The sequence below is a fragment of the Teleopsis dalmanni genome, chromosome 2 (assembly GCF_002237135.1).
Source record: "Teleopsis dalmanni isolate 2A chromosome 2, ASM223713v2, whole genome shotgun sequence".
NCBI classification, from domain to species: Eukaryota; Metazoa; Arthropoda; class Insecta; order Diptera; family Diopsidae; genus Teleopsis; species Teleopsis dalmanni.
In genome coordinates, this window is record NC_051847.1 from 15,992,770 (window position 1) to 16,016,853 (window position 24,084).

General features: G+C 30.7%; 1 protein-coding gene across 1 annotated transcript; it reads left to right on the top strand.

The window, feature by feature from the left end:
- Nucleotides 1–3,791: 3,791 nt before the first annotated feature.
- LOC119681607 lies at nt 3,792–23,887 on the top strand. The gene is made up of 3 exons (XM_038094850.1): nt 3,792–4,006; nt 21,469–22,483; nt 22,596–23,887. Exons 2-3 carry the CDS (start codon nt 21,867–21,869, stop codon nt 23,878–23,880), a joined length of 1,902 nt encoding a protein of 633 aa, XP_037950778.1. The 5' UTR covers nt 3,792–4,006; nt 21,469–21,866; the 3' UTR covers nt 23,881–23,887.
- The last annotated feature ends 197 nt before the right edge of the window (nt 23,888–24,084 follow it).

Here is a 24,084-nt window from a genome sequence, read left to right on the forward strand (position 1 = left end):
TAACTTTTAATGATCAAACTAAAATAACTGACCGTAGATGATTAAATTATTAAACAGCCATATAAAATAACCAACAACTTACATTTACATATTCTAATATAGAAATCTTAGAACAAAATAGATGGACAACCCAAATATAGATCCTTCTTAAACAATCTTCGTTTTCTATGAATCCATTATCCAGGTATAGATGTAGTCCTGTCACCATCAGTCAAATAAACATATGATATGAAAGCAATTTTAAATAATAGAACTGAAGCATAACTTGCATATAGTCAACAATCTGATAAGACTCTTGAAAGGAAGAATCGACTAAACCACTTTTTCGTCATTCAAAATATATCTTTATATTAATAGACCTAAAGAAGGTACAAATGCTTAACAGTTTAGCACCATACTAAGCATAATTCAAGAGACTTAGGCTAGGGTACACTATACCGGTGATCCTACCGATCCACTTCAGTATATTGACAAAGCGTGCTGCCGTAGAAGAAGCCTAGATGTTTAAAAACCATCTGAACCTTTTCGTGAACCTGAAATGTGCTTTAGAGTGGGATTCTAGAGGTGACCAAGATTTCCAAAAAAGGAAGCTCCTACAATGTTAAATAAGCGCTGCGTCTGCGCTGTGTTATAATAAAGATGATGTAAGTACTTTCATAGTCCTCTGTACTACTGCGAAAGAAGTGATTAAAAAGAAAAGTCAATCTTCTAGCATGATTCTATAATCGATTGTGACCCTTCAGCAAACTTACCACAATGTTGATATCTTTACGGTTTGTCTTAATGAAATGACTAGATTGTTTGTAAATAAAACACGACCAACCTACTAAGAGATGCCTACGTTGAGTATTTCCACTTTTTGTAAATTGCTCAGCACAGAAAAAATTCAACAGCTGTTAGTATACTATCAGTGTTTGCCCAGATTATTTAGATGCTTCAAGTGATAACCTAAAGCACCCTATCCGGATAGCTCGCCTGCCTTGCAGTTGCCAAAAGTAATCCTTTGATTGGGAAGTCAGAACAGAAAAATGTTCAACTCCCTCCGTATCTCGTTTAAAGATGTGTAGCAATCAAAAACTGTCCTGGATGTAAAATGAACTGAATTCAAGGACCTTAAAGCAATTTGACTTCCTGCTCGTATGTATTTATACGTATTTCTAATAAATGTAATATCCAATTCCAGACAAGCTATAACTTCCATAATAGCGATCACGTGCAATGATCAGGAAATCTATTATAAATAAATTTAGAGGGACTTAATCACCTTAAAACATTTTATTAGCTCTATGATATTTATAGCTCTATTAATAATCTAAAAGTTTTTGGAGAGTATAAACGAGTTATAGCTTTCCAAACAACAATAATTTTAGTTTAAAAGCTGAATACCGTCAACTCCTTATTACTACCTACTCCATTGTCTATTCCTTATCCGTGAAAGCACATATTAAGACTTCGTCTAATGGAAATATTTCTTACCAAATTACTTCCTGAGTTTTATAAAAATTTAGAGGAATTCAATCCAACCTTTCGTCCATCAACCTTTCTTCAAATTTGTCGGCAGTTTTAAGTTTGTTGCTTAAGTCTTCTGTACTTTAAAAAATTTTCGAGTTCAACAAAACTCTTATAAACAATTAATAAAAAAAAATTAAGGAATTTATATGAAGTCAAGCCGACATTCTTTTTTAATTTATTCTATTTTAAAGAATTCTTTCTAAGAATTTCTTTCGAAATTTTAATTAAATAAATTAAGTTTTCAAACTTTTTTCCCATCAAACAATTTTAAAAAAATGTGAACAACAATTGAATTGTTAAAGTGAGTAGGTAAATAAAACTATTTAAAACTGTTTAATAAAGAACTCATAAAAATTAAAATAAATAAATACGAGAAAAAGTAACACTACTTTGTTAGAAATTTAAATTTTCTCAAAATTAAATCTCTAATCTCTCGGACCATTTCTATTTAATGATCTATAAAAACCAGTACAAAATCAACCCAAAAACGAGAAGAGGAACGAGCGAACGTTGACAGCAAATACAAAAACAAATACAAATCAAAAAACCAACATGAAACATCAAAGTGACAACGGCCTTTAGAGTTAAAACTTATGGCTGAGGAACCGCAACAACAACAACAACAACAGCAGCAACAAACACAGCGATAATAGCAATTGTAATAACAATAAAAGAAATGCGATAACAAAATTAAAATAGACGTTAACAATTTGAATAAACACATTTTTTATAATTTTTTCTTACTTTAATTTAAAATGAAAACGCGAAACCACAAGAAAACCCTAATACAAACAAAAACATAAACTTACAACAAAAATTAAGTCAAAATCAAAGCCAAAGGCAAAAGACCATTAAATTTAGTTTCAAAGAAAACCATTAAAATCACTTTTATCTAAAATCAGAAAATCACAACGAAAACAACAAAAACAACAACTATAACAAGAAAAACACAAATAAAATTTCAAGAAAAGCGAAAAGTAAACATTTGCCAAGAAATTAGACCCAAAACAAATGTAGAAATAAATTAAAAAATCAAAGCAAAACAGCTATGGGAGAATAACTATTACAAAAACATTAACAATTACAACAATATTAACAATTACAACAATATTAACAGTTACAACAACATTAACAATTATAACCAAAAAGCAGCCACAATAATACTAACAACAACAACTATTCAATTAAATGTGTACAAACTATAAGCAAATCAATAAGCGATTCTTAAAAAAAACCGGTTACTTTTAACAGTAACTAATAAGTTCTGTTAAGATTAACAGCACTTAAATGCTACCACTGCTAACAACATAAATGGTATTGTGCTGCCAACGATAACGTCGCAGTTGCTAAGGCTGCTGCTCATGCGCAACTGCGCTTACAAACTGCAAACAAACAAATTGCATTTGCTACTTCTTGTACGACACGACGACGCATAATAATGAAAACGATAGCGATGACAATTCTACGCGTCAACGTCTGCCACTCCACGCTTCATCGATTGTTGGCTGGTTTCATTGTTGTTGTCGCCATCGCCATCGTCATCGTCAACATCACCATCAACATCGTCGTCGTAGTCGTTGTCGTAGTCGTTGTGGCTGTGGCTGTCGTTGCCGTTGCCGTAGTCGTTTTTATCGTTACCGAAGTCGTTCTTTTATTTTTGTTAGCTTTTTGTTGCTATTACTGCTTTCGTTTACTTTTTACTTTACTTTTTGTTGTTGTTGTTATTGTTTTCTTTTTTTTTTGTATTCGTAGCTCTTTTTACTTTTATATAGATTTGTTTTTTCAACTTGTTTCTTTGTCGTGTCTTCTGCTGTCTTTACTTTTTTTTATTTCTGCACTCACTACTCATAGCAGTCTTGTTAATTCTTTAGCCATAAGCAGAGTCAGTCAGTTCTGCGCAATCTTCACTCAGAATCCATTTCATTACAGTGACGTTCGTTGCGGTTGCGGTAACTACAAAATTTCTTACGGATTATTACGTGTTTTTTTTTCCGAAACAATAAATAAATAAATAAAAAATTACCCGTGGAAATAATTAATTTTAAACCGTTGCTTCGATTCGTAATGCTGTGTGCTTTTGTTTAATTAATTAAAGTATTAATAATAAGAAGTAAATGAAAAATTATCGTTTTTTCCGTGTAAAATGTTGTGAATAAGTTTTTTATTTAAAGGAAAGCAAAACAAAAAAAAAATAAAATTACAGTTAGATTCTGTAAAGAAATGCATATTTCATAATAAAATCTTTCGTAATACAATGAAAGTGCTGTAAATTATAACATTAGTCATTCTGTAAACAAAAGAAAGTCTTCTCGCTGCCATGCAAAATGTTATGAAATTCTTATAAGAAAAGCAAGCAAAGTGTAGGAGTTGTTAATTATCATTTACGATTGGAAGTGTTCAAATTGAGTTTTTATTACATGAGAAAGTGCAAAGTTATTTGATGTTAATTACGCATTCGTTGAAGAAAAATAATACTCGTATAATTAATAAAAAAGTAAGTGAAAAATTAATTTCTATTGAAAGAAATATCTTTGTAAATGCAACTAAAGGAACTATCTAAACACTGTTAAAAATTGATTAACTTCAAAATTAACAATAAAGAGGAATGTTGAGTTGTGGAAAATTTAAAAAATAATAATCATAATCATAAAGTGTAATTATAATTTAAAGCCCTTACAAATAGTAAAAAACTAATCTATATTTCTTGAGAAATCGTGGTTTGAGAATTATCAACAACTATTTATGTGGAGACCTTATAAAATTCTCAAAGACAAATCAGTTCTAATCGAGCGGATATAACTGGAATCATAAAAGCATATATCGTAGAAACCCTATCTCAATGCTAAATCATTAGAACGAATCGCATCTTAAAAAAAAGTAGCTTTAGGAAAAGCGAATCCTTCCTTAAGTCTAACTCTAAAACATTGATTTATGAGTACATGTTGCTAAATTTATGTGATAAAAATAATACCACTTAAATAGCAGCCAAATATTGGACTTGTATTAATTTATGGAAATGAATTCTCGTAAATCCATTTAATTGCTGTCTTCGATTCCTTTAGTCATCTTTGGATTATTGATGTATTGATTATTGATGTTGAAAAAAATATTTTCCTTAACCATTTGATTTTGCTAAACCAAAAGTAAGAATCCATCGAATTTAGATAAGACTAAGCAATAACTTCGAGTGTTGTGTAACCCAAATTTTTTGTAGAATACTTGTTCACGAAGCTTATAAGGAATACACAAATTAGTCAGTGAGATGGGTGGAACTCTGCAAAAACCCCTCAACTATCAAAGAGTAACTTGGAAAAGACTCAACATCATAGTCAAATATATGTTAAAACAGTTGATATTAAAATTTAAGAGTTCTTTATATTCAAATCAAATGTAATATTTTGACACCCTATTATCTTCAAAATCTTTAAGAGCAAACACAAAAACGAATTTTTGTGCATTTAAAAAAATATCGATATAATTTATTGCAGTTATTAAGTACATTGAAAATATAGACAATGTATAAGAATAACCGTCATACAGTGAAACTCTCGACAGCCACAGTCTGAAACTTTTACCCACTGAAACCACCTCTAAGGAATGAGACCACATCCACGACTGACTCGAAAGGCAGTGGGGAAAATTTTATTCTAGCAATTTCCAGATAAGGAAACTTATCTCTAGTTGAGATAAAGAGACTAACTACCTAGAAGTCTAGGTTTATTTAAACCAGAAAGCAAGATCGAAGTGTAGAAGAAAACGATATAGGTTGACGCGGTGTGGGTTAGTTGTACAATCTGTAACTTTAAGGTCACGGAAGCCACAATTATAGAAAGGGTAAGGGAACTGACCCCGTGATCAATATAGATGTTACACACATATAAATATATTATATATACATATAACTCTAAATAAAAAGTTTATACTTTTCAATAGTTGAATAACTGAATTTTGCTTGACCGGAACACAATGTTGGTACGATAGCAACATATAATAAATATTATAATAATGATGGTAACACATAAATATAGTGTTAGCACTTGATCCTTTTATTCCATATATATTCTCCAATTTTGTTTAAAAGGTGTGATCAGACTTTTGAGATGATTTCTATTGGTTTAATGCTTCTTAGCATTTATTTATATATAAAAGATCTAAACGACCTATTACTATTCGAGTTATTTTTTTTTGTCACGTAATCAACAACTTTACATATTTACAAATCTAAAATTCTTCAGAATTTTCAACAATCCAATTGACATCGTAAAGAATGCCAATGTATCTCATAAAATATTGAACTAATTTTTAGTACTTAACTTAAATAAACAAATTAAATTATAATTGATATTAATTTTAATTAATTTCTAACAAAACTAGATACCTTATTGAATGTAAAACAATTCATTCCTAAACTCTTATTTAAAATAATATTATCACATTAACTTTTAGAAATGATTAATTCTTAATGAATCGAGAAAAATATAAACTTATAGTACACTAATTGGCTAATAAGCATTGATACATAAATTTCAACTAAATTAAATCATTTCAACTAAATGACTTAAAGGTTTTTACAATCCTCATTTATAAGTAATTTATTTTTAAATAAAATTAAATCGAATTAATTTAATAAAATGTATTGGTAAAATTTTTTTTATTTTTATTTTAAAGAAGTTTTCATTGAGTTTGAAGAACTCAATAAATCTATCAATGACCTATTAATCCAATATTTATTCATTTAAACGAAGTTATGATATAACCCAAAATATAGATATATTTACTATATATATAACATATATTGGTGCTTACTTCATATTAAAACCAATTCAACCAATTTCGTTAAGAAAACAAAATTCAAACTCAATATTTGGGTCAATATACCATTTGAATCGCTTAAGAAATCATAATTTCCCAACTGTCAAAATTAGCAACCCAACCTAAAAACTGTCTTTCTATTACCATATAAGGATTTCCTTTCGACAGAATATCAAGTTAAAACCACTTAAGACTCCGTTCCGTCGCTTCTTTTAGGTATATCAAAGTCGATGTCGCTACCAAGCGACAACAGCATATGGCAGAGTAATTATTATGCTAGTGGAGTCCACAGACCAAGAATATGAAGCAATTTTGAATTATAGCTGTCAGCCGAAATCAAGAAGACTATTAAATGTGTAAAGAACTGAAAACGATTTCTTTGTAGATTGTATATTATTTATATTGTAATTTATTTTATTTTTATTGCCTGCTAACAACATTTAAAGAAAATCACACCGAAGCGAATTGCGTTCGTTTCCCACATGCCAAAACAGTGGCCGAAATGCCTCTCCGACTGGTAGGCAGGCAGAGGGCATTAAGTATTTAAATTATAAGCACCATTAAGTACCCAATGAACTTTTAGATAGAATATCATTTCTGTGTCTTCTTTGCGTAATTATTAAATATGTTATCGCAGCCTAACCTCAATAGCATTTTTTCCAAACCTCATCCGTTGCAATGCATTTTCAGTTCGATTTCCTGTTTGCGTTCTAGGAACCCTTTTTGGTATGCAAAACATGATTAATAAAAAATTCTGTAATATTTTTCCCCTGATTATTTTCAGTTTTTATTTTTAATAAAAAGTCGTAAAATCTACAATTTATTCAAAGGTTGCTGGCGACGCATTTTTGTGCGGTGATTAGTAAGCAAATCATAATCGTTTTCGATTCCTAACCAAACGATTTGATAGCGTCACATGGGTTAAAGCGTTTTGACCGTTTATACGCTTGCGCCGTGGTTTCGCATTTTAATTAAAATAAATTTTTCGGTTTTTTACTATTCATGGAATTGTGTTTATATCGACGAAGTCCGATTTGCTGACATGCCGCTGCAAAATTCATATAGTCTTTTTCTCTCTCTTCCATAACTTGTTAATCCCATTCCATATTGATTTGTCCAATTGCTGTCCAATTTGTTTGAACAAAAGCGTTTGCTATTCCGAGTGTTTGCTGCCACATTAAAACGCTTCAGTTGAGGTTTGTTTCAATTTAGAATTCTGATTTTAATCTTCAAATGTTGTTCTCAAAGATAATTTTTTTATATATTATTTTTTTTCTATTTTTTTTTCTATTTTTAACGAATTCTCACATATTTCATCACAATATTTTTGAGTTCGTTTTCAAACTCATTCCAAAGCTACAGATTTAATCGGACTTAATACGTAATTTTTATTATTGGTCATCAAAATAGAAACACGTTAAACGAAATAGTGACGATATATATTTTGTTTATATATAGAACAATATAATTCGAACATAGAAATTCAAAATTCACATAAATTTTTAAAAGTCAAAATTATTTGAACCTTTTTTTTAACGAGACTTAATCAGAATATGAGAAAAAAATAATAAAATAATTTTGTTAAAAGGTATATTTATTTATAACGTTTTGATATAAAAATTTTAAATTAAAATAGTTATAAAATATTGTTTATGATTTGCTTATAGCAGGCAATTTCTATATATGATAAATATATCGTATACATATATATGTCCGAAAAACGTCGTATCACTCTAAAGACGACACCAGTACTTAACGTACTTGTACTAATAAAAATCAAAATAATTTATTAGATTGATAGATTTTTTAAAAGTCAATCTTTTACTATAGCATAACTATTTATTCATATATAACAGATTGTTTTATTTTAAATTAAAATATCTACATACAAGAAATAATAATATATCAAAACTATGAATTCAATTCACCTATTCAAAAAATTGACTATTAATATGTTGTTACTAAAGTGGACGTTCAATATAACAATTTTAAAATTTTGATAAATATCCAATTTGACGGATGTTAAAAAGCTACCACTGACTTTTTGAACAGTGGGTTTACTCTTCAAAGGAACGAATTTACTAAAAAATATTTTTTCTTCGCCGTGTTTTCACAACTCACCAAATTTTTGTAATATAATTATGTATTGTATTATTAAGAGTGGTAATTATCTCCTAAATCCACCACCACATCCACAGCCTATATATGCCATTAATTCAAGTCTATATTTCGTTATATAGAACAGTTAATATTTCAAAGGATACTACAGGAGAAAAAAAAACAATATGGTAGGAGAACACTTGCTAAGAACGTATCTAAAACGCCCTTCAGAAAGACTATAGAACATTCAGGACTACTATGTTACAGAAATTGATTTACGTTTTACTAAATTCATGATTTTACAAGCCCCACAGAAGAAAGTATATATTAATAATAAATATAGAGTATTAAGTATCAAATGAATTTAAATTTTTTAAAGAATTATAACATAATAAACAATCTGCTGAAAACTATACTGTCTGAGTTTAGTAAATATATTTTTTTTGATTTAACTAATTAATCAATTTATCAAATAGATTGGTAAAGAAATATTTCATTGAATTGGATGGCTACTGTAGTGTATCTAGACTTTTAATCGCTCTCTAATATATGAGTTAATGGAACTATAATACCTTTTTTAAAAAATTCACGTGTCATCTTTATGTTTACCGTTATTTATTGTGGATCTTAAGTCTTATTTCAATTTCAGTAGTACTTTTTAATAATTGTAGTTAATATAAAATATAATTTTGCTCTCACCAGAAAGAATTTGTACTATTCATAAGCATACATATGATTGTGACATATGGAGTATAATCATAGTAGACCTTTCAAACTGTTTTAATGCATCATTACTCATAATGTGTTCATGTTTTTTTTTAAACAAAACTTCTCTCAATTTCAGTTATTCGTTATTTAACCAATTACAAATTCAGCAAACCCATTAATGTACGTCCTGTCCTGCTCACTGGCTCGCCAAAAACACATTAAGTATAGTTTTTATCTTTAAGTATTCTTGATGAATATAACTGAATGTTACTCCTTATGGTATTCCTCCCAAACATGGAACTATCTGCTAAATACTATAGAACTCCTTATGGTATTCCTCCCAAACATGGAACTGTCTGCTAAATACTATAGAACTGAATGTGATACTATATTAACTTATTGTGTTTTTCGTCTAAACATGGAACTGTCTCAGAATTTTTTTAATAATGTGGTAAGCAGTCTTCTATTTCAATAATGTTATTAGTAAAATTTATTTATTGGAACCACGTGCTTCACTATTATTCTGTTCCCATTTAATTGTCATTGCGCTCAGTGCCCTTTATCAAACAGTTTTGCCCCCTATAGTAGTATTATACTGCTATGTTATTTAATTTCAATTAAACTGTCACGGCTACTAACTTAAAATCACCGTGAGAAAAAGTAGTCCTGTTGTCCTAGAGATACACTTAGTTCTATTGGTCCATAGTGTAACATTATTCTATTACCAACTCAAAACCATGTCTGAGGTTAATAAAAGCACTATATTTGTAAAGGTATACTAATTAAAGGTGTGCGGCTTTTGTCATAGATACATGCACTAATGAAGGCTCTAGAAATGTTTTTGTCATCCCAATGATGACATATTTTATGTGTAATAAATTAACATAAACTTTATTTGTAAAACTCTCGTTACAAAGTCTTAAAAGTAGTGTTACAAAATGTAATAAAAAACGAAACTTCTTTGTCGTAATGCGAACACTAAAGAGTTCTTAACAATATCCCACCAAAAAAAAAGAGAATTATTATACATAATGATACCATAAAGGTACTCAAAGGCATAGGGGAAAGAATGTACGAATTTCTGTTCTTCCATTAGTCAATGACTTAAGAGCGTACAAAATAATGAAAAGCGTTAAAAACGACATAATAAGTTTCTTAAGAATGCACTAAGCAATCAACGTAGAAGGGCCGTAGCGATGTGAGAAGGGACTTAGGCGTAAGAAAGATCATATTTCACAAGTTCTAAGTACGAAAATAAATAAAAACTTTAAAGTTAAAAAATAGAAAAGATTATTTATGTTTTCTTACAAGTACTAAAAATTCTAGTCAACTTACATGAACTAAAGAACCGATTCGTTCCTTTTTATTTCGGTTTATTTTATTTATTTATTTTCTTATTTTTTTTTTGTTTTGTTAATAAACTTAAAGTTGGCAAACGATAAAGCACGTTTCCATATTTAAATCCTTTTGCCATGATTAATGATGACATATATTGTGTATACAAAAATATAAAAAATAATATCACACAGACACACATAAATATTCAATTGCACATAATGCACATACTGACACTAACAACCCTGTTCCTGTGTAGCTCTACAGCAATTTTACTTTTTACTGAATTAATCTTTTTTTAGGATTTCCTTTAGTTCTTCTTTTTTCATCTCTTTGGTTTGGTTTGGTACATTTTTCGTTTTTTACACTATTTGCGCTCCAGACAAAGCCACCCACTAAACACCTTGAAATGCACTCCAAAGCGCATTAAATTCATCAAAGGAGCAAAACGAGAAAGGCACATATGCACATATGCACATATGCACAACTGCACAACTGCATGCGGCATCGTGCACATTTATTTGCATGTGAATAGGAGTGTGCATACGAGTATGTTTAAGTGTTTCCTTTTGTAAATTAAGGTGCACGACATCTGCTCACTCACGCCCTTTTCAGAATGATTTTTACCTTATTTCTTCGTACTACTTCTTTTAGTTCTTCTAGTCCTTCTTCTTCTTCTTGTTTTACTTTGTACAATATATCAAAATAAAAGAAGGGTTCCCTATTAAGATTCTTCATGTCCCTGCTTTTATTATTATTTCTTATGGTTCAAAATTTTTTCCTTTTTTTTTTTTGTAAATTTACTGAAGTTTCATTTTTCATAAGCGGAACTCGCTTCGTTTTTTGTGCGCACATCAAGGATGTGGTTGAGAAGTACTCCATTCAACACATTTTGTACTAAAACCGAGCAGAGCTTCTATATTAAATGTATGAATATGCATAATAATCAGGGTATGTAGGTATTTAGGCGTTCCTTTATAGGCTTTTAATGCGATGCAACAGGAATAAACCATTTTTTGAGAGATTTTTTTCTTTACAAATATGAATATCATTGAGGGCATACTAAACTGGAGGAAAAAATTACAAAAGACGGAAATATGTGGTTTTACGATACTTCAGTTTAAAATTAAATACATAAAATTTAAGCATATCATTGTATTAAATTTCTTAATATGAGGATGCGATAAAATCTACGAGCTCGTAAGAATCTCATCTTCCAATCATATGAACAATTATCAAATTAACATATCAATTAGATTGCATATTGTATGGGAAATGTAATTCTTACTTGATAGAGAATAGAGGTTTCCTTAATTTTATTCTTAAATTAAATTTTGAAATTTCAAATTATCAAATTAACATATCAATTAGATTGCATATTGTATGGGTTTTGTATGGGAATTGTAATTATTATTTGATAAAGAAAGGAGGTTTCCTTAATTTTTTTCTTAAATTAAATTTTGTTAAATTTCGTAGTATCATTAGTTTTCAGTAAATTAATAGAGTTTTTTTTTTATTTTTATTGATATATAGCTTTTGCAATATTTTCTTTTATTTAAAAATAAATTAGTACCTAAGTACTAATATTGTTCTAATTCTACTCCTTTTTTCTCTCTTTCTAATGTTCAATTTTTTTTTGCATATTTTATTAAAATAGACTATAGTTGAAATATCGGTACAAATAATATATATTTTTTCAAATAAAATTAGCTCATTAAAACAGTAAATGAAAATAATATATGAATTAAAATATCAAGTCCAAAATATTGGTTATCGTTCCTTCATTTATTTGATCTTGTGCTGATCGATTTTCCGAATAAAAATTGCAATTTAACCACTCATTTAATATTTTTATTTAATTTGCTTTTCACAACTGATAGTTCCAAGGTTTCTGTTTATACTCACACCTGACTGAATTAAGTCAGATATTCACTAAAAATTATTTTAATTACTTTTTTAAGCATGAAGATGTTGGTATTGTATACAGTCCATGGAACTCCTAACACTCTGTGTTATATCCATAGTTTAAATACTTCTATCAATGCTTGGTTTCTTTTTTTCACACATAAATATAAAAATATCCATTCACAGACGAAGATGAATATATAATAACTATTTACAGAAAGCAAACAGAATTTAGTTTAATAGCTAAATCAGAGTGATATATGTTAGCCCACAAACTTCAAATCTATAACCTCTGACTGAAGCCACAGTAACAAATTGTAACAAATATCTAAAATAATAAAGTTTCTTACAAGTCACTGAACTATGGCATAACATAAAGATTAACTGCTATTGCATTATTGAAACTCTTGCAAGCTATATACATACCCTCTTCAAAGAAACGACACTGAGACTTATCTAGATCTAGGCTTAACCATATAAGCGACCCATTCATTAACTTACTCTACAACATATACAATACGGAAATCAGTCAAATACTTCCATTCAACAATGCGTTCGGTTAATTGTGAAACAGTCCAAAATTTCGAATAGTGTAAAATCCAAACAGCTTTGTAGTAAATTGAGTAAGACTTAACCTCCTTCCACTTTATTTTCCCATGATAATAAAAAAATATTGTTTTTGACTCGATATTTTGATATTTTTCCATATTGTTAATGATCTATGTTGATCTCTATTGATAATATTTTGACTATAATTATTTCTGTTTCGCTATATGTTTCAGTAGACTATTTTTATTATTATATTGAAGATAGTTGAGTCAGTGCACTTGAGAACTTTTACTCTCTATTAACTGCAAGGTTTCTTCAAAACCCCTCTCTACGCCTTGATTGGATTATTGTTTATCACTTCATCAAACTAAGCAATAATTGACTTCCGATCTGCATACCTACGCGAGGAGCCGGTTCTGAGTTGAATACTATTGATGATGAGTACCTTCGACGACACTTAGAGAAAGTTTTCAAGTGGTATTGTAAGGAGAAGAGTACATTAATATATATTTATTGGGGGACACCAGCAAGCTATGGCACTTGTGATACACCCTAACTTCTTATTTACAACTGTAAGAACTAAGCCGTGATTCATAATACCATTCAAAAATATACATTCATTGGGTTCCTCAAAACTTTTCTATAAATTTATTTTATTTTTTTTTGTTATTTTACGCTAACCTGAAAGATTCACTACAAATACATCTTGTGAAAGATCTTCCCAGTAACTCATTCCCAATGACGTAGCCTTGATTGTTTCTGTTGAGTTTTAAAATATGTATTAGCCATGATATGTGTATAAGATACACTTTTCCTATACTCTTCGCTTGAGTTAAATATCCCACTTGGCCACAATATTGCTGCAAATTAATTAAGCCATTTTAATCAAATCGAAAATGTAGACATAAACTGTGTCACCAGTTTCCACAAAGGAAAAATTGGAGAAGACGACTGCTGCGACAACTGCAGATTGGCTGGCACTGCTGGCAGACATTAATTTTGTCCAGTAGCAAGGAAAATGTCACGTTTCGGTATAACTTACTTTGGGGAAAAGAAACCACAGCGGGCAAATAGCGCCAGAGCGTGAGAAACGCCGCTTTATACATGGAAAGCAGGCGGTGAAAAGGTGCTTTCAGGCAACAACAGAAACGACTTCAAGAAGCAACAATAAAAAACCAGGAAAAATCGTACAACAAATTGAAAACGCAAAAAAAAGATAAAAAAGTAGCAAAAAAAGATAATAATAAAATGAAAACATTAAAAATTATTTTCACGTGCTGTGTATCTGAAGCAGTTGAGGTTGTTGAGGCTGTTGAGGCTGTTGAGGCTGTGAAAACTCGGTTCGCATGAAAAAAGGAGTTGCCAGCCTTTTATTTGAACTAATTAAAATTTTAAATTGGAAACTAATTTAGCAATAAAATAAGCTCGTTGAGGAATTTTTGTCGATGCGATATTACACTTAGTCAATGCACTGAATGCTGCACTTTAACTGTAGTCATTAAGGCAACCAAAGATGAACTGACAAATTGGCAAAAGGAATCATTTTTACGATTGAAATTCATAAGTGAAGATACGAGTACTTTTCCCTACTGCAGGGACTAAAATCTTACAGATTACTCCGGGGAAAAATACTTAATGCATTGTTGGAGTTTTATTTTGCTATTTATATTATTTTTGAATGCCCAATTATTTTTCTCATTTCAGCTGCAATAAAATTAAGAAGTATACATTTCGTTGTGGTTGCCTTAACTACTTGAAATGTACAAATTGCAAATTCAGCACATGTCCGTCCACAAATAGTTCAATGTTTGGTTGCGGGCCGACCTTTTCGGTTGAAGATGCTGCAGTAACATAGTTTCTGTGCCCGCATAAAACGTGTCTTCATTTTATGTGCCAACGATGCTGTATTTATGATTTCAAATTGCACGACCTCAAAACTTAAATAAAAATATCGCGTTTTTTCTATACTCCTATACTATTTTTTATAGTTTATATATGATTTATTGTGAACATACGAGAATATAAATGTTAAAATAAGAACATGTTCGACATGTTTCCACACAATTTTTATTTGGAACCCAGCATGAATGCATTTAAGCATCTTTCCTACACACATACTTATATATAAATGTATTAATTATATACTATACATATTCTTGAAAAAAAGAAACACTTTCTTAAACAATAGAATATAATTGTTATTTAGTTTTTATTCATATGTAAGTAAGATGCTTACTAATCTCAAGTAATTAATTGTGCAATTTAAGATTATTTACAGTTATGAATTTTGAAGACTTAATTTTTGGGTTGGCACTAAAAGATATATAAGTACCGATCATTTCAAACAAACGCTTAGTTGAGAATGGAGCATGTATTGCTGTTTTGGGTCGTATAAAGGCTATAAATCACGCCAAAGGTGGACATATTGTAAATTATTTATATGTATGCTAAAGCAAAATAAAATTGATCAAAAAATAAAATAATTAAAAGCATTTCCAAACATTGCATTTCAATTGCCTCACCCTGTGTATAGCATATAATAAAATTGGAATAAGATTGAAGTGTCACTTGAAACTAGTGTAGCCATCCTCACTTGACGTTGTGTTTAAAGCAATTTACACTATAAGTTTGAAATCATTTTTGGATCAGATATTAGTTTCGACCAGTCTTATAAGAGACATAGCTCTTTTAGGTCAAAAGCTGCTTAAATTATAATTTTAAATAATTTTTGGATCAGATGTCATTTCGATCAATCTTATAGGAGACGTCGGTCGCTTAGATACTAAAAAGTGGTGTCTTTTTAACACCACAGTTTAGAGGTGCATTACCATTTTTTATATAATGTTATTAACTTTAATTTGGAATATTATAACTTATGACAAGGAATCCATTTAATAAAAAATTCAAGAAATCAAATATTCATAATCATTGATTCTTGGTAACATGTAACATATTGCTTAATTTGTCTAAGTATATTTTTTAAGTTGTAAGAATATTGAAATATGTTTTTAATATTTGATTTAATCAACTAAATTCTTGAGCTGTCCAGACAACTGTTTCGAATATCGTCAAAAATGTATTGCTTAATTTGTCTACGTATATTTTTTAAGCTGTAAGAATATTGAAATATTATTAAAATAATATAATCTTTTATGGATATTTATACGCATATGAGTTTATATACATATACCCATATTATATTCAAAAGCAACCGTGGCTTGAATAGTGGTATTAGGTTAGCCCGTTTCTTAGTTTTATTCTTATTAATTATGTGGACCACTTTGGATAACACTGTGGTATTCATTGAACTAATGTTTCAATATAGCTCACTCCAACAAACAGAATATGCATAGTGATAAGGAAGTGAAATCTATCAATCACTTTATATTATCTTCACCCGGAACTACAGATAAAGCAAGTACAATATATTAAAGATCGTTTGTTTGCTAGACTGGCAAAGTTAGAAAATCTAGACATGTTTGGATGTTCTTAACTTCAACTGGAAACCAAATAGTTTATTGAGGATAACAATAGCTCCCCTCCACTGACAACTTTAATGGTCATATCCTTATTACTTATCATCACAGAGCGTAAGTGTTGTTATTTACATCATCATACACCTTGAAAACCTAACCTTGCCAAAAGAATTAACAGTCTAACAACAGACGTTGTTTCATGAACACTTAATGTTTGAGTCCATATAGCAACTATGTTTCATGTTTTATTAAGACTTTTGCAGATCTTTTAAGTCATGTGTATACCAAAGTACCCATTCTACGGGCTTAAAATTTACAGCTCAATAAAGCTAATATTGCAGTTCAATTAATTCTACTATTTTCAATGATAGAAACACTCCGGATGTGTCAATATTCGTATAATAATCGTGGCATGCCAACATTAGACCGTATCCTTTTCTTTTAATAACTCAGCTAATCCACTTCGCTTTCCCAGAACAAATTAAATTTTGCAATGTCTTTAGTAAGAGAACATACAGTTTAAAGCACCTCTACTTTTCCTTATGGCCTTGGGAGATTTGCAAGCATTTCATATTAAATATGAAACCATAAAAATTCTATTTTATTTTGAAATGAACATAAATTTAAAATTTGCAATCATACACATAATTTTGTTACAAGAACATAAATATAGATTTACGTCATATGAAAGTCTCTTTTAAAGATACTCATAGACTCATAAATACTAGTATATCGGTATATGTGCAGTAAGGAAAGAAGTAACAGCAAAAACATTGTTAATATCATTTATGGCACATTAAGTGCCTTTTCATTATTTAAAACAGAAAATGCTATCCAAGTTCTTGTCGTATTTAGCTAAAGTGCAGGCTCCTCAGATCCGTTCGGTGTGTCTTATATGCATTTTTGTTGCATCTAATCAGCAACATTTATGTTTGCTCATAAATATGCAAATATCCTTAAAGTACTTTTTAAGTAAGTTTAACATGTACACGCTTGCTAGTTCGCTCGCCTGCTCGCCTGCATGCTTGTAGGCATTCACTGCACTCAGCACACAGCACTCAACATACCGAACACTAAACACTGAACACTAAACACTGAACACTAAGCGCTGAACACTGAACGCCGAACACTGCACAATGAGCGTTCTGGATTTAGTATTTAGCATTCAAGCATGAAGCGTGAGGCATGTACGAGTATCCATTTGAATGGCTTTGTACTTCGCACATAATGGCCATTATGGCAAATTGAATGTTGGCTTTGTCGCGTTTTGTTAGTTAAATGCAGCAAGTATCTTCATTTTATATTTTTGTGAGTTACTTTTTCCTGTTTTGTTTGTCTTACTTTATTGGGTCATAAATAACACCTTGTAAGTTTTTAACTGCATACAGTATCTTCTTTTTTTCTTCTTCTTCTTCTTGTTATTGTTGTTGTTGTTGTTGTTGGTGGTGGTTCTGATACCACACAACTTCTCCGCTTCTCACGATATTTTCATTTGATTCTGAACCGTACATGGCTGGGATTGATGTAGTTGGTTGATGCTTTCAACTTTGTAAACAAAACTTAAGTATTTATGGCATTCTAAAAACAACATTTATCAGAGAGTGTTTAGTTGTTGAAGCCACCTTTACAAGCCAAAACCAAAACCAAAACCAAAACAAAAAAAAAAATAGCAAGAAACACATTAAACAGAAAAAAGTTTGCTGCGGCACATTTAAAATATACTTTTTTCTCATTTAAAACTGACCTACTATACCGAACTCACATCTTTGGAAGTATGTCAAAAATTGGCTGACAATATAATTCTAAGGAAAGATTTTGTTACTGATATGTGCATGTAGTTTAAAAGGTACGATAAGTTGAGTCCCATACAAAAGTGATTAATTTCAATCTAAAATATGTAAGGTTATATTACAATGACTCTCCGAAATAAAAGACTATCTGATAAAATCTTAAGTTTTAATAAGAAACTATAACATATGTATATTTTGGGTTTAAAAGTAGCAAAACTCACATTATATATTATATATCTTTATGCAAAAGAAGAAAAGAATCAAGCAATAATGGATTACATACAGTTTTGGAATACCTCTTAATGCTTTTAACAGTTTTCTATAAAAAGCAATACAATACATATACTAATTAAATTTCTTAGAATTTCACTGTTTCTAATGTTAATCAAATATATTACATAAACCCACTAAAAAAATTTTAAAGTAAATTTAAAGTCAATAAATAATATATCCTTAAACTGAAATATAATATATATAATTCATAAAAAAATATAGTTATCATATAAATATAGTTAATATAGTTATAGTTCTTGCCTATATGAATTTAAAAATTTATCATCGTAGTATTCGTATTAACCGAACTTATAAAATATTTTATAAACCCAGTCATTATACCCTTAGTACCAAACTTTATCTCTCTAAAACAGTCTTAGGTTAGGTTAGATTTATGAACAAGTCTGCAGCAGAGTCGACTTACTAATCCGTTGCGTTACCCTATGTTTCGTTTTAACATATTTATAATGACTTTTACGATACATGTACTTCCGATTCTTAGTATATTTAAACTGCGAAAAATTATATATATTGTAAAAAGCCCTTTGTAATAATATCACTTCTTTTATATTTTTTTCTATTGTTATATTATTACTTTCCGTTAAATTATCTTTACCCGTATAATCCCAATAATCCCAAGAACCCAATAAGAGTTCTTAATTGCTTCGTACGGAGCAATTTCTACGGGACTCACCTGAAGTGCAGTGCAGTTAACCCATCTTTCCTATGAAAACTGTCACTAGCATTCTTAGTAACAGAATGTTATTGGCAGCGATAATATAGCCGTTCACCGTTTATTCGTTATAATTGCATTAAAGACATTATCCATTTTACTAAAGCAATACTAAAGTTTTTCGAACTTTACTCGAAATCCCTACAGTCAGCCAGTGTATCGAAATTTTGGGGTGCTCTAAGACGACAATCACTAGCATCGTTTATCTATTTATAACGCCAGTGATCCCTTGTAAGTTTTTTTTCTTACTCTTAGTTCGTGGTTTTTTGATATGCATAAAACGCGCTAATGATGCATTAACTTCATATTGTGACATCCAAGAGTTATACATTTTTTGGAAGTTTACAAGATTTAATCTACACTGTTCTATCATAGGGGTTCTTGCCTGGAATGTAGTAGCAAAACGACGGAAAATCAGTAATTGTATATACGTTAAACGTATTTCAACCACAATGTATTATTGTTTGCACATATAGTTTCATTATTTTAAAATTTCTCAATAGAACGGTACAGTAATATATTTAAATTATTAAAAACAGAATACATCTCTGAACTTATAAAAACATAAACTTGTGTACTACACTACTAAATATAATTTTTCGCACTTTTCTGTTAAGTGGTTAGAATGATAACAATAGCTTTGAAAAGTAGTGACTAATTCTATTTAAAGAATTTATTATAAAATTCTTTAGATTTCAAAAGTTACGTTTAATAATTGAGTGATAAATTTAAATATTTTATTTTATAAACTTTACAAGCTAATGGTAATCACTATAAGTTATCTCCTTGTATGCCTAGTCTTGCTGATACTTTACTAATTTCATCCAACCAAGATATAACTAGTATTAAAAAAATAAGTTCAAACCCAGAAATATGATAAAGAAACAATTTCATTCCGAACTTTTTGATAATAATATATTTTTATTATCATATATGCATGAGTAAATTAGGAAAAATGTTACTCATACGCTCAGTTGATATCACAATTTGCAGTTTCACAAAGTCAGTAAGTCAGCTCACAAAGTAAAAATTGTTTTTATTCAAAAAATTTGTATAAAAAACTATTATTTATAACTTTTATCTTTACAATAAAATTTCATCAAAGCAAAAAATTATTCATAATTTTTGCAAAAGTTATAAGAGATCAGCCTTTGGAATAGCAAATTTATTTCGTACATTGTGACATGGCACAACTTAACCATACAATAACGCAATTACTTACTAATTTCTAAAGAGGCAAATTGCCTTTGCCATCAAAAAAAGCTTGTATATCGAAATGCAAGTAACTTATATGAAATACGTAGTGCAACAGCATCAAAAGTACTTTTCAGTATAAATGCAACTAAATGCCATGATGCGACTTCCCAGTGCTGTCGATGCACGATAAACTTTTGTAATTGCTTTTCAAGTACCACACAAAAGTGACTTAATGGAACATGTTCAAATAGCAGATGACATTGGCTCTTCTATGTGGAAAACTTTGTGTTCTGATTTTATGCAGTCATGGCAGAGAGCAAATACGACCATAAATTTCTAATAAGTTGACATAGATTTCCTATAAAAAGTAAAATCACATTTTGCAAGCATTTCGAGTGCAGCTCTGAAGTACCATAGAATATAGATGGTCAAGGTATAAATATACGCAAATGAATGTAAAATCTAAATAAAAACTATTCGACCAGATAAAATATGTAAAATAAAACTCTAATTAGGAAGCATAAGGCGGTATTCATAAGAGCTGTTCGAAATAATTCAAATTTGATATGAAACATTTATAGTTTTCTTTCTTTTTAAAGATAAATTTTTATAAAATAATATCACAAGTAAATATTTGAACATTTAATTTCTGAATTTATGTTGTACGAATTGATTGACTATCCATCACCGACATGTTCACACAAAAAAATCGCAACCCATCCATTTCTTCCATAAATAACTCCTCAGTATCATGGTTCAAGAATTACTTTATTAGCTTCAGTTAATTACTCTCTTATACAGTAATCGCACCTATAACGCGGTAGATAACGTTATAGTGGTATTCCTGTATACCCCGTATACACACGTGCAAAGATATGCGAGGCTAATTATGAACTGTGGGAATGCCCGTGTTATGCGAGGGATTGAAATTGCTTAATATGAAAACGCGTTATAAGGGTACCGCATTATAGGGGGGATTACTGTATATCTGTTATAAAAAATTTCTTTAATTTGAATTAATTTTAAAATAAATATATTTTAAATATTTCTACTAATTATAATTTCTTTTTGCTTACAGTTTACTAAAATTGCGGTACTAAAGAATAAAAGAGGAACAATATTTGATCTTATAAGAACTACGTAACTACGTAACGAGCCAACCGAATGCAGTATCTTAACTACGCATTACAAACTTCCTCACGTTTTCTCTCCACCTCTGCAACCACCTCAAATACAACTTCCACTATTAACAACAACAACACCTGTCCCAACAATAACAGCTGTTCCTCGCAAACTGTCGACCAACTCAACGCCAATTTGACAGAGAACGGAGTAGTTGGCTCATCAACGGAAGAACGTATAGACACAAGCGTTAACGCCACAACATCACAGAGTGGCGCTCAACCTCAATGAAATTTACTCTCGATTAATGTTAACTTCGGACGTTTCAAACTGTTATCGTTTTTCAATCGCGACATGGCCGCCACAGATGGCCAAATAATATTGGCTGCCTCCCGTTTCGGGGAGACCCTACCGGTATATATACGTGACTTTTCCAAACAAAAGTTACCTGCCGTAGCGAAAATTGTGAAAGGACAACATCAGAATTTAGGCGTTCCGACATTGTCTGCACCTTCGTTGCAAAGCACAGCACTATTCTTAAGCGCTGGCAAAAAATATCAAATACTAGCGCAACCAATAAAAATCAAGGAGGGACGCAAGCCCACAAATGTAGGTGCCAAGGTGCTTATACCGGAAACCTATACGGGTTACTTTGAGCTATTAAGCGAAGATGGTCGTTCTACGCGCTGCATCGATTCGGTGCTAGAATTATCAAGGCGAAGGAACTTACGCGTTCTAGTGCGAGAAACGTTTCGGTGCACGCAAATGAATCGCACGATTCATGCAGGTGAAATGTTGACCACAATGAATGATAATGGCAAATATTTACAGTGCAAAAACATCAAAGATGAAATCATTAATTTGCCACTCGATACCAAAGCGAAATTTTCACCCATTGCCAAGGAGGATAGCATTAGTGGAGTGCATACGGTGAAAAATCTACTAATGAAACGTATGCCTGTTATTGTGAGGTGAGTATATCATTATGATGCTTCTATTGCTATATAAATTTGATCTGAAATTTTATTTTGAGAATATAATAAATATTTCTCTTTTTAAAATTTATTATTTTCCCACTAATAGATTAGTCCATGGTAGCGCACCTAAAGGTCTTAAACAACCATTTGTCCCTGAATTACGTTTACTTGGCTGTGTTGAAATCGATCGCATATTTGCTTTACCACTACAGAAGGATAATGACTTGGTACCGGTGCCACTAAATGCGAAAATTAAGTTGCAACGTGTCAAAAATATGGAGCAACTAGAACACTTCATAGAGTATTCACGTTTTTTGGAGAAGGCACAGCGTCTGTTGTCTGATGCACGTGATCGTCTACAAATTGTCGATCTCAAATTATCAGAGAAAGAGAAAAAGGACTCTAAGTTCAGTAGCCGTAATAAATTACCCGTGGTTATGTTGCCATCAGCAGCTGGTGTAGCTGTGGCTGCAGCTGGTCTAATGGAAGGTGGTTACGTGCTGCGAAAAAGTGCCAGCTGTGATTCTTACAGCAAAAGTCAGGCGGCTGCAATAAGCAGTGAAATCGCTGAAGAATATAATGAAATAGATCACATATACGATTACGTCCGTGGCCTAACACCGCTCTCGAAGGGCTTGACGCGATTTGAACCTATTTGTGAAACGCCCACAATTAAATCACATCATACAGATAGTAGTGGAAATTATTGTAGTCTCATACGTGTGGGCCATTCACAAAATAATAGTAATAATAACAATAGCAACAATAACAACAATAATAATGGCAACAGCAATAGCCTAAATACAAATGGCAGTAATGCAAATCATAGCACTGGAAATAACAACAACAACAACTATAGTAGCTTAGACTCGAATAAGCATACAAACACAAATAGTAGTCACAATAGTAGTAGCAACAGTAATCATCATCACCATCATCATCATCAAAGTCACTCGCATAATCATCATCATCAGCAGTCAAATGTTGGTGTTAATCATTATCACCATAGCCATATTCTAGTGCAAGAAGATATAAAGCCAGTGCCGCCACCTATCGAAACAATACCTGGTAAAAAATTGCCAGAAAAACGTCAACGTCCGACACTACCAAAGCTTTATTTGAAAAACACGCACAGCGCAGGAAGCAGCAGTAATGGTAATTCAAATGTTGGTAATCATCATCATAATCATCATCATCATCCACATGCCGGTACTGCTGTTGTGACTACAACTGCTGCAGCGCATCACTATCACGCCCATAATGGCGCGACAGCTAAAGTACTGACACCAAATAATCATCAAGCACTAAATGGTAATGTCCCACTAAGTGCCGGCATTTTGAACAAGGATTGCGGTTTGGAACCACAATCGCCACTCTTTCATATCAGGTAAATACGAGCACTACCCTTATAACTATTAGGAGTTTATTTTACATTGTAATGGTTGTAGGATTTTAGAGTTCTAATTCGAAGATACGTCACGATAGTATTACTTATATTAGTATTCTAATATAATCTTTTAAAATGTATTATATATTTTTATTATATTATATACGATTAATACGTGTATCACCCAGTTGGTCTCTGGATCATAGAG